This window comes from Blennius ocellaris, assembly GCF_963422515.1.
Source record: "Blennius ocellaris genome assembly, chromosome: 5".
Classification (NCBI taxonomy): Eukaryota; Metazoa; Chordata; class Actinopteri; order Blenniiformes; family Blenniidae; genus Blennius; species Blennius ocellaris.
This window is the reverse complement of record NC_137654.1, coordinates 18,783,694-18,796,833: the sequence shown is the minus strand read 5'-3', so window position 1 is coordinate 18,796,833 and position 13,140 is coordinate 18,783,694. Positions and strand designations below refer to the sequence as shown.

At 39.1% G+C, this 13,140-nt stretch overlaps 1 protein-coding gene across 1 annotated transcript in view; it reads right to left on the bottom strand.

The window, feature by feature from the left end:
• Nucleotides 1–13,140, bottom strand: part of cntn3a.1 (contactin 3a, tandem duplicate 1) — a gene marked incomplete at its 3' end in the record, with an annotated part of 70,229 nt that overhangs the window by 16,707 nt on the left and 40,382 nt on the right. Inside the window, exons 9-10 of the mRNA XM_080496221.1 lie at nt 9,404–9,536; nt 6,163–6,313 (exon numbers count right to left, since the gene is read on the bottom strand). Coding sequence (XP_080352347.1) covers nt 6,163–6,313; nt 9,404–9,536 — 284 coding nt within the window. The remainder of the gene's footprint in view (nt 1–6,162; nt 6,314–9,403; nt 9,537–13,140) is intronic.

The following is a 13,140-nucleotide window of genomic DNA, read 5'->3' as shown; positions in this document are numbered from 1 at the left end:
CAAACTGATTTTTTCTTTGAATTTACTGTATGAGGATTTCGAGAGGGATATCCACATATAGTATGGGTATTTTAAAAAGCCATGCTTGACTTTCGCTGCCAATAATCACCCTATGGTGATTGTTAGCATGGAAAAGATTAAACATATAAATTTTGCTCTCATTTTAGGTTTCCTTAGAGTGATGCACGTGATAAAGAACACTTCTAAGAAATTACTAATAAGGTCTAATAACCAGTCAACTGAGCATGAATTCAGAGAAGCAATTAATATTCGCCTGGTTAAAGCACAATGTAGCACAAAAGAAAGTTTTCTGACAAACTGTGGCAGCAAATCCAATTTACTTAAGATTCTTCGGTCACCTGAAGACAACATCAGTCTAACTGGACAGATTCGATCAGAGACTGAGCATCACTTCTTCTGCACCATTCACCAAACTGTCTCAGATATAGAAGACAGAATATGACAAATGTGTGGCAGAGTTAGCAACAAAGCATGGCTTTTGTGCTTGAATCCTTTCGTGTTGTATAGTTACGGAGCCAGATTGTCTTAAAATTAATTCTCACAAACGTTAATAATAATAACTTCATTGATAAAAGTACTTTATAAAAACAAAAGTCACAGAGTTTTTAAACAATTCAAAAGAAGCTTAATTTCCAACATGGATAAATTCCAATAAAAAACAACAATATACAATGAAAATCAATAGATATAGACAACTTCAAAGTGAGATTCTTTTTTTTAAAAGGTGAGTGAGGAAATGGAGAGTATTAATAAAGAGGACCTGAGCCAAAGTTTCACTAAATTTAGATTCAGTTTTCCCTCAATTCACTCGGATGCGCCTGTGTGAATCATACAATGCGTGTGATCATTAATGTTTTTGGTTTTTTTTAGAACAAACCAAGCAACCACAACTATTTTCTCTGCTATTTTAAGTATCTACAGAGTAACTGGCGGGTGAAAACTTTCCAGATGAACTCTTAGAAAAGTTGTTGCTCACTGCAGGAGCCCTGAAAACATTCAAAACAGAGTCCTTAAATCACACTAGAGTCAATAAGGCCTTGAATAGTATTAAAAAAAAAAAAAAAAAAAAACATGAGTACAAATAACTCGCAAGAAATTATGCATAATGACATTCATCTCGCCGCACTTTTGGTGTATTTTGATCACAGTCAAGGTGAGAGGATAAAAGAAGAAAACATTTGAGTGGGAAGTTTGTTTGGCGAGATGCACGGAAGCCTGAGACAACCTAACATGTTACAAAAGAGAAAGAAATGACAGGGTCGCAGGTTAGTGCGGTACTCTGTAATAAAATAAATGGTTTGATTAATTCTCTCTCGCTAGATTGCCCCCCCCCCCCCAAAAAAAAAAAAGCTTCAGTGAAAGACTGGCCACATGCTGCACAAAATAAAAGCTAAAAGGATTTATTCATGTGTTCAGAATGTAGAGTGCCACAGAGCCATTCATTTCAAGCCAACATTTTATCAAAACATGCTGAGATATCACTAATAATAGCTTGATTTAATGTGTCAAAAAAATCATTTGGTTTTAATAAGTACAGTTCATGTTTGATCCTTTTGTCCTTTCCCTTATCGAGGCATTCCAGCTCCTTCTGAAAAACACATTTTGCGTCCTCTTATCATTTGATCTGTGTAATTACTGGAGGCAACACGCCTTAAAAGACGTGACTCCGTGACTTAAGAATTAGCTTTATTTTACTGCAGTTGCTGAATATTACCCGACACCGTATTTTGCCAACAGGTTTGTGCTTGTCTCGACTTACATTGTGTGTTGTCCATTTATTCTTTTTAACTTAAAAATAATAAGTTGTGATTTAAATTAAAGGCTTAAAATCTATTACCCATCCATCCTTCTTTGAAGACAGTTTAAACTCCTCATTGGTGCATCACAAAGTAAACACAGAGGCGTCGAACCAACAACATTCACATTTGCACCTACAGGCAATTTTTGAGTCACCAAGTAGCCTCAAATGCAGTTCTTAGAGAAAAAAACAATGCAAGCAGGGAAAACATGTAGCTACTGTAAGAAAAGAACTCTTTGCTAGAGTGATAACCATGTACAGTTATGATTGATTTAGCCGTAATAGGTGCTAAATGTGTCCTGTCAGCTAACTTTTCCATTGTTTTTATTGATTTATTTGATCTTCATATTATCAGGTATAAACACAATACCATTGCCTTTATGTTTTTACCTTTAATAAAAAAAAAATCTGGCTGAGTTGTTTAGTGTTTGTTCAAACACTAAACAACTCAGCCAGATTTGTAATTTTTTTTTTTTTAATGTAGCCACAATTACAATACAGCCTTCTCATGGCAAATTTCCAAAGAAAAAAGCTGAAGACTCAAAACTTCAGCTGATTGTATTTACAACAAAATCCTCACAGACGAGTACAGAAAACAAGGAGACGAGAGGTCAGTCATCCCAAATGATGATCAGGGTCTGTTGTCCTTTCTCTGGAGACTACAAATAATGAGAGAGGCAGGTTAGCTGTTGCAGAGCCCATCTTTCACTTGTCATCCTGCAGCTGGGAGCCAGCCTGGCTGCCATGTCCTTAAGCAACTCAAGTCTCCACCAGCCCCCTTCTCCCCAGGGGAGGTAGACATGAAGGAAAACTCCCTACAGGAATCAATAAAATATCACAGTGCTAAAAGCAAATCCCCTTGTGGTAACAAGACAGCTATTGCTTGCTGAACTAATAATTAATTTGGCCTGGCGTTATCAAAGATATTGCCAACATGCAAAAACCATTAAGCCTCATGAGCACAGAATTAATATTTCATGACGTGAAACAGTTACAACCCTCTGATTCTTGATGCTCAGGGTTTAGCCGACAAAGAGAGGATATTCACGATCATTACAATGTGTTAGGATTTCTGTACTGAGGAGTAATTTGTCAAAGAAAGTAACAACACTGAATAAACATTCAGTGCCTGTAGGAGAAAAGTGTTATTGACATCTCTAATGGATGCAAAGCAGAAGATGCTACATCTTCATCTTATTTTTTCTTTCTTTTTTTTTTTTTTAAGACAAGCTCCAGTGGAAAAATCTCTTTGCAGTTCATTTCTTCAGTCAGAAAAGGTCACGCCAATCCAATCAAATTATATCCCTGCAATTTGTGATGTTATCTTTCAGCCAAATCCTGACTACATTTGTCTCCTTGGAAGCTAATTACCCCATCAATGCATGCCTTGCCTTGCAAATCCTCTCTCACAGCCAATATCTAATCCTTTAAACTGCACATAGGATGGTAATGGGCGAAAGCTATAGTGTTTTAGATGTAACTAGTTCGGAGGGAGAACTTGAACACTACTTTGTGAAACATCCCTCCGAGGCAGCGTGGACTTCTTGAAATGATCAAAAATGACCTGTGTCACTTTAAAGGCTGGAAGAATTAAAACGCATTACTGTGCCCATTCCCCGTAGAAACGGGGGTATATTCTCCTAAGTGAACCGAGGGCTTCCTTTGTAATGGCCTATAACAAAGAGTTATGGATATGAGATGTCACAGGGATAAGACTTGCCATTAAACTGTGCAGTAGCCTATGTCAGGCTTCCTCCTCGGCAAAGCTACAAAAGGACAGCGCAAGATAAAGATGTGAGGGGCATTATCCATCTGAAATGCTTTCACTTTGTTCCCGTTTCTCTTAAAGGTTGCCCTGGAGCAATTAAGGTATTGGCAAAATTTGTGGTGTACATAAAAGCTTGAACAGTGTGATATAGTAAACAGGCACTTCACTTCAGCCTTACTGGCCAGTGTTAAAGTGAGCTACTGGTTGTAATCTAAAAGCCTGTTCCGTTTCTCCACGGTGCAACAAAAAAACAGGAGGGTGTAAATGAAGAACATTATTTCAACCACTTACAAAGGATTGCATAATTATGTCAGTATATTACCAGGAACTGTAGTATTCCTAGGCACTGAGTATCTCAGTCACTGGTGATGCTCTCTCTGCTTTGCCAACTCTTGCTTGTATTAGTGGCAGGTTTATAAAATGCTCTATATTATATGATGGAGAAACACCATCCACTTACCCTGGCACTCCGAAACACGGCAGTTGAATGTAAAGGTAATATTTCTAAAAGCTTTCTCCTATATACAATTGCTGGCAGTGGTCAGCAGCAGAATTAAATTATGGTAAGCACTTTATCGTTAACCTCAGAGTTCCCCGGGTAAGTGCATAGTAACCCTCATCCTGTTACACGCGCCTGTGATATGAGCTGATGGAGGTATCACATATTCATGATTTCATTAACTAATCAGATCCCTGCCTTGTTCTTAGTTGATTCGTTTTCTTATACTTGAGATCCTTGAAAACATCATCCCTGGAAGATTAGAAGGAATTATGGGTACTTTCGTTGAGCCAGTGGGATGGATTAGTGTTGTGCCACTGCTGTAATAACATTGGTAACAGCCCCATTTCAATATGGAGGAGAGTAAATGCAAACGAGCCAGGAACAAGGGAATTGGCTTGCCAGAGATGTTGCAATGATGTCAAAACGTAACATCTTGCAGGCAGCTCACACACTTCAGAGCAGGGCCGTAACATTAAATCTCTTAAGGGAAATCTCATCTTTATGGGCGTGATTGATAACGCATGTTGCAGAAGGTATGCCATTCCTTTTCGATGCTTAAGAGGATGATGAATCTGCAACCCGGCCCAAATGTTTAGGAGGTCTTTGGAACAATATTGGTGCTGAATTTGCTGCACAGTCACAAAAGAAATGTCTCTCTATTGTAACAGACGTCTTAGCCGGGCATTGTTATTAACAATCTCAGTACACCTTTAGTTTCCCCAACATGCTGTCTGGCAGGTGGAGGAGAGACATGACTAAACCTGCAGCACCCCCTCTGTGGCGAGGATAGATATCCCAAGGGTGAGATGTGGAAAAGCTGCTGAGCCATTTCAACAATTAATCCCACATCAAATGAGGAATGCAGACCCCTACTCCATCACTGCAGGTGCCAGCAGGTGTGCTTTGCCTCCCACTGGCACATTCCTGGCTAAAGTAAAGACATTGTCAACCAGAAAGTGAGTGATTTTGTGGAGAAAACATTGTGTGTTTGAGAGATTATTATAGCTCACCTGAAAATTAACACTCAGAGAAAAGTACCCAACCCGGCAGAGCAACAATTAAGGCGCAATAACACATCGGGCGGTTTCAATTTCATCCCATTTAATCATGTCAAATGTTTCGGGGCTTGTGAGAGAGCTCTGGAAATTGAACAACTATCACTGAATAGTGACATTTCAAAAAAAATAAAGAAGAACTGTATTTTCTGTGACTACTTGTGTGCAGTAGACTATGTATTTGAACAGATCGCTCAACCATGATTTGAAAAAAAGTCAATCAAAGGAAGGCCATATCATTTGAAGCTGCTGCGCACCGTATCTGCATATTGCTGCGATGTGAGAACAAACACTATAAATCCTGATCAGTGACTCACTCTATACGGTACAACTTCCTAGACCAGCATTATGTCTTCAGGAGGGCAATTGGTTTTTCTTGTCTGATTAACGTTTGTTTTTCCTTTTCCATCTCCTCTTCAGTACACAGAGGTACTGCATTGATCTGTACTTAACCTGATTTCTAATAAAACAAGGTGTCCGGCTGGTTCCCCCAGTGTCACCGGCACCACCACAAAAGAATGTATGTTCAGCAGCCGATCCATTGATCAGTCCTTTTGGGGATTTCATCCACTTCCTCCATGTCTCAGTGGTGGGTCTGGATCATCGTCTGCCTTGTGCTCTAATGACCCTCCAGGCCTTACATGCTGCTAATGAGCTGATGGATCAGTGCATCGATCCATGTGCCGCAGTCTAGGAACGCCCAATTACCTTAAGTAAACAGTGCAGAAACCAGCTCTGAGCACTGGCAGAGGAGCAACGCACAACAGAGCTCAGGGAAGAAATGTAGATAGCAGGGGGAAAGTGGTGGAGCGAGGAACGTGTTATGCAATTCAAATTGTATTGTGTCACACTGTGATTCTGCTCTTTGCAGTTTGTCACCATGAATATCAAGTAGGGAAAAATAAAATAACAAGTCGATGAAATACTATTCTGCAAGTAGAGCAGACAAAACTAAACAACTGCGGTCCCACACACAATGCATCCACAGCTCTATATAGTGTAAAGGAACCCTGTTTACCTGTGGCTCTCTCTCAGGGCTTCCTTCCCCTTTCTCCAGGAGATCACGCCCCGGGGAGACATCCTCGGCTTGCATTCGATCAGGACATCGCCACCTTGACGGGCCAAAGTCTGCGCCTTCAACAAGTTCTGGGAGAAGTCCGGAGCGATGGCTGATGGGTTGGGTGCATCGAGACAAATGTGAACATTTGTGAGGGAGACAGGGGGGGTACATTTTATAATTTACTGATAGAGAAGAGGTGACGGACGAGCAAGGGGAGTTGTGCTGCTGCGGAAGAGAGTGGAGGAGCTTCTTAAAACATGCAGGTCACTCCATCCATTAGGCAGGTCACCCCCCCCCCCCCCCCCCCCAAATTATCCTTTTCTTTCTACACACATACACACTCGTTTGCACACATACAGACAGACTGTAATGCACACAGACGAGGCACATCGAGAAGATATTCTATAAAAAAAAAAAAAAAAAAAAAAAGAATTGTGGTTTTCCAATTCCATGAATCTTTCTTAGAAAGACATTACACGTTGAGAATTAAGCCATAGGGCTTCCAAGCAAAACTGGGAGAATGTAAAACGAGAAGGAGACTTTGTTGCAGTTCCTTTAGGCCTTAATTACTAAGGCGCCGTCGTCTGGAGCTGTTTTGTATGCATACCGACTCAGCAGAAAGCTCTTCAAAGCGAATGCACAGCCTGGCGCCAGTGACACGGCTGAGCACCTGCCAGCGTACGCCGCTGCATGTGCATACACAACAATACACAAGATATTACACATGTACCCAGGCACACAATGCACATCTCACAATTATAACTTGACACTCTATGTAGAAAAGCCAGCATTTTCTTTTCCAGCCACACAGCAGGTATTTATCACACATCAGTCTTTTTTCCTCACGTGGATGGAGCTTGAATGAATTCAGAAGTTTAAGAAGGAGTTATAGTTTCTAAGATATCTGTTCATAATGTTAAAGGAATAGAGATAATCAGACTCTGTACTCTAATGGGGGGCAATTTAATGTGAATTAATGTCAATCACACGTTATTCCTTAGATTTGAAGTTGAAGACATCATGAATCACATTTAAATGGTGGGACACAGTATAATGAAAGTGAGAAACACCGTCAAATCTACATGAATAGATGTAATTTAAAGGAAGGACTGATGCCTGACTGATGGCTAAGAAACTTCTTTTGTTGTCTGAACTTATTAAACATTACAAAGATGTATATAGTACTCAATCTATCTATCTATCTATCTATCTATCTATCTATCTATCTATCTATCTATCTATCTATCTATCTATCTATCTATCTATCTATCTATCTATATATATATATATATACACCGGTATATATATATAGATATATATAGATATATATAGATATATATATATATAGATATATAGATATAGACAACACACACACACTTGTCAGTGGAATACAGTAGTTATTTACGAATTACTATTTTGGAGAATTTTGCAATAAATGTGTACACCTTTAATTGACTTAATTTTCTTCAATTTTACTGCACTTAATGACTTTAATGGAAAGTTGTGAACCAAGTATATTGCTAACCTCATGAAAGTGTCATAACAATAAAAAAGAATTAATTTGCAAACAGATTCACAGTTTTGTGTTCATATTTTTTAATTGTTGCATTCACAAAACAAATAACTAAAATGTAATTAAATAATCTTAAACAAAATGTATTTACTGCCTGAGAAATGTGCTTCAAATGGAGATTTGTTGATTTATTCTATTGACTGCTATTGATGCAATTACAGACTGTTAAAAATGTACTAATACTTTTGAGTAGTTTTTTAAAAAACCTGTTATTTTATGATTACAGACAGCATTTCTACTTGTAATTTAGAACAATTAAAGCCACACAACAGTAGTTTTACTTGAGCACCATTATTGGTTCCACTTCTCATCCTCGATCCATCAGCTATGAATTCATAATAAACAATGGACTTTTTCAGTGAGGTGTTTTCTCAGAATTTTGTTCGAGTGTTTTCTTTTTCGATAATACTTTACAAAAGAGCTGCAAAATCCAAAATGCCTTTGCTTGACTGTCAAGCATTTGCAGTCCCATGACTCCTAAGATACATCAGGATGAAATAGATGAGAGTTTATGGCGCATCAATTTTTCCCTCCCACACTGACTGATCTGATTTTTGGCCCGTATACATACGTACAGTCATTTCAAGTGGTTCTGTGAACTGCACCAGCTCTGCCTGCATACAGGAAGTCATTTAAAGTTGTACTGCCAATCACAGTTATGCGTGAGAGAAGACAAAGCATCTCAAGCTGCTGTAACATGAGGTTAAGTGGCTTTGACAGGCTTAGAAGTCTCCTTTTTGCTTTAATAATGCATTTGTGTCAAACTGTCACAACAAAGTGCTGTGACTGAGGTTTTCCTTTGTCCCTGTACCTGCTGAAATTAAATACAAGAAAAAGGTTTGCATTTAATTTCTACAACATTAAAGCAGTACTGTAGATTGTATGAATTACTCTGCTATAAATGATATTGTACCAAAAGGAAACGTATGTATTTCAATTTTCTCAGACAATTTCCTAAAGCTGAAAAAACTCATACTACACATATATTTTTTTTATTGTCATACTGTTGTTAAGTAAAAAATAAATATATGAAGACACACTCACTATGAAGATGCTGCAGGAGCAAGTTGTATTGAATACAAATATCATTTTACAATCTGATAATTGCTTGTGACCACTGCAAAATGTAATATTTCTCTTTCAAGTCATACAACCTACCAATGTAGGAAAAAGGATAGCATAGAATAACATGTTTTTTAACACAGCAGTACGGTTGCAACTCTAAATGAGTCAGTTATTTTTTGATGAATAATAAAATTCAACAAAACAAAACAATCACTGAAGACATCTCCTGCTTGACTCGATGCAAACAATTTATCTTATTCAAGCAAACCAGTCACTTTAATTTCAGCTGCTGGCAAGAAAGCGTCACAGATCAATTTTTCATAAAAAAGAACTAAAACTGGTCAAACTCATCGTGACAGATTTTGAACAGTGTGTGCTTTTTTACAATTTTTTTTTAGACAGAACTATGGGAAAGTGTTTATATTTTTAAATAATATTTTTGTTATCGAGCTGTCAAAATTATAGACATCCAGCAGATACTCCATCAACATGGCTGTGGGTGTAAGGCAGGTATATGTGAGCTGGTTGAGGGTATTTTGAGGTATCGGCTTGACGTCTTACCGATGACTCGCAGCTCAGCGTTGGTGAAGATTCGGCCATGCTTGTTCTCCGCCACACACTGGTACATGCCGATGTCAGCCAGATTCAAGCTGCTGATCGTCAGCACTCCGTTATTCGCCTGAATTCTGTCCTGCTGAAGACAGACGGAGAGAGAGACGTGTATTTAACTTCCAGAGATGGAAGTAGCCATGTAACCTGATACCAAACAGGTTCAGAGAGTTCGAAGCTGCAGCCAAAAGTCCTTGAGTTGTTGCCTTGAGGCATGAAATTCACCTCATTCCAAGGTTAACAACTAATCAGGATGACTTTAGTGTTTAGTGTTACGTTGTTTGCTCCTAAAGTAGCAACAGCCATTGATTTACTAGTTTGACTTTTGGTAAGAACTACATTATTGGCATATGAACTTCTTACAAAATATTTTCTTTGTACACGCAACTTATTTGATATTAATTTGCCAAATAAATCTTTTTATTTCATTCCTAAAAGATGCATTTCTCCATCTACACTCACCTCAGTGAAACATTCACACAGGCCAATTCACAGTGCTTTACGAAGAAGCCGTAACTAGTTTCCATCTGCAGTCCACCACATTATAATACATATTTACAAATATAACATACAGTAAAACTTTATAACATTAGAAGTAACCATTAAAATGTAACACTTGCTTTCATAAAAATGCCTACGGATATTAAAAAATCTTATGGAACACATTATACAGAAAAGATGAGCAGGAACACATTATAATACACATTATAAATATAAACTCAACAATAACCATTAAAATTCAACACCTGAAATCCTAAAATTCAGACGAAACACTAAAATACATTATACAACAATACAGTGGGCAATTAAAGTAGACTAATGCAGACACAGCTGGTTTTCCCTAATGTGATTTTTTTTTAGGTTTTGAAAAAAAAGTGTTCCAGTCTACAGACAGCTTCAGACTGTCCAGAAGATGATTCCAGAGTTAGATGGCTTTAAATGAAAAGGCTGTTTGTGCAAAGGTGGAGGATCTTTATGGGGATGGCACAGTTTCTGTGAGCCGTGAAGATTTATTCATGTGAGGATTATAGCAGTAACAAAACCACAGACAGAAAAAATAAGTAGTAGTAGTAGTAATAGTAGTAGTAGTAGTAGCAGCAGTATTTATTCATTTATTTCTGAACATGTAAAGATTTTTTTAAATGAAACAAAAAAATTTTTTTTAAAAAGGAGACAATCATCCAAATGAGTCACATGACACGTAATCCAATTTTACAATGTTTGTATTACATGTTCAAAAAGTACATGTTTTACATAGTAGATTATTATTTGGAGCTGCTTTAGGAATATTTAGCCTATATTGGACTCACTAAACCACCAGGAGTTTCTGTCGACTTTAAATTGTGTGGACCACTGCCCTTTAATGTATTTGCATTTATTACATACTTTCCCATCAAAATGTGTCATGCCTTGTTATGAGAAACTGTACAAACAGTCCAATTAGCACAATAACAAGTGGACATACTACTGTATATGATAATGGGAATTATGGAATAGAACCACTTAGTGGTAGGTAATTAGGCCTATACATGGACATTTTAAGTACTACAACACCAAGTGTGTTCATACTGATAAATGACCTGATTTAAATCACGCTTTAGCCACAGTTTTTTCCCTCTCTCTGTGGGGGGGTGATAATTGAAACACTGTTAATTTTCTGTGGTCCCAATAGGCCCACAGTGAGCAGATGTAACCCCCCTCTGCTTAACATAGCACCGAGACATTATCAAAAGATGGCTGCAATCAAACCTCAGAGGATTCAGTGAGGACTGCAGCATGCAGGTTTTTTGTTTTTTTTTGTTAATCCTCCACCAAGTATCACAGAGTGTTGGAGGCAGAGAGAACACACTCAGCATGTGACAGCATTTAAAAACAAGAAAAACAAGACATTTGAGGAACACCTACACGCCGTACACCAGAAAAACAGAAACCAGGATAAAGTTTGTCCTTCTAGCTTTTACAGGCTACAGCACTACTCTGCCTTCTTTTTATAGTTATGTCAATTTAAGTGTGGCAGCACTCATTGTTCTTGCCCTTGATCTTTCCATTGAGTGTAGCTGGACCTTTTAATGTCACTGACAAAGTAGTCCAGAGGGTCCTGCCGCCAGTCTGTCTGTCGTCAGGAATCATTACAACATCACCACTTGAAAAGACAAGAACTGTCCCTTAACGTCAGTCGGTGACACTGCCCAGGATCTTCAAATGGAGTTCTTTGTGAGGCACTGCTCACAGGACGGACGCGTGGTTGATCCGGAGCTAAAGCCACCGCCAGAGGGGGTCCTGGGTGTGGATGGATGCGGCAGTTTCCAAATGGAACTCCTCGAGCACCCGGGGATTTTTGGCAAGCAAGGCGTGCTTATATGTGTGCTCAAAGGAAAGGAGGCCATAAAGACATAAAGAGATGAGGACAGCCAGGAGCCACGGTAGCTTTGAATAGATGATAGATGGTCCTTTTCAGGTTATACAGTACAAAGGCCCAGGGGGATGAATCAGATGAACGAGATGTGTGTAAGTGCATGGGTCGGTGCCACACTTTGCTTCTCTGCAGCCGCTGCCCTGTTGAGAAACCCTCAGAGACTCAGCGGTGGCTCCATCATAATCTCTTTAACACTGGAGGGAAATGGTAGAACTCAGCTGCTTTATAACCATGTTTAATTATGCTGGACTCCTCTCAATCGCAGCAGTGTATCAAGTTGGGGGGGGGGGGGGGGGGACGCAAGTCATTGCGCTCAATAGTTACTCTGGATGTGAATATTTGATTTGCTGAAATGAGTGTGAGCAACAACAGAAACTCAGCAGAAGGAAGATAGTGGACGTTGGAGGTGGAAGGTAGAGAAAACACACTCGCATGTATGTAGGTAAAGGGTGGGGGTGGTGTTTGGGGGGTGGGGGGTAGTGGAAAATACAAGCATTATGAGTGGGTCCTTGTTTCGTTGGGGTGACATTTTGAAGTGACAGGCCTCCTCTGTGCCATTTAATTCCCTTGGAGGGAGCCCAAAATGAGGCAGCAAACGAGAGACGGAAAACGGGCGGAGAAAAGCTTGAAAGAGAGCATAAGAGAGTGACCAAAGGAGAGAGAGAGAGCGAGAGAGAGAGGGAGGACTGATCCATTCTAATGAGGAATAACAAATGGCCCCCTTGGCCTTCTTCTCCTTTTCCCTTTCTCTCTACATTGCTGACCTTTGGGTTTGGAAATTGATTTACTGTTGCCGCGGTTGACGGTGGCATTTTGAAAATGGTAACACCCCACCTCATTAATATAGCCCCATGTACCGTGAATATGTTACCTTGGCCACCTGCCAAAGGAATTTTTACAATGTTATTTACAAATCAATATGGGAGATTCGCAGGTGGAGTGATAAGGGTTTCCTGTGGTTAAAGATGTGTGGCAAATAGAAGAGGTGACCTTTGTCAGCCCTTCAAAATGCAGTAAAATAATGGACGAAAGCAAATGACAGAGAGGAAATGTTTGTGACAGTGAGGCCTATTTATGCAGATTAAATTTTGAGTGGCTACACATAAAGGATTTGTTCATTACTATTTCTGTGTCTTAATGGCAAACCACTTAAGAGTGCAAAACCCGGTAATCTTCCTCAGTGCACGTGCATTAACATCCGGCTCTTCAATTAAAGTGGCGCAGATTTTGGGTATTATCGCAGCTCTCTATCTAAGTTCCAAAAAACAAAAGC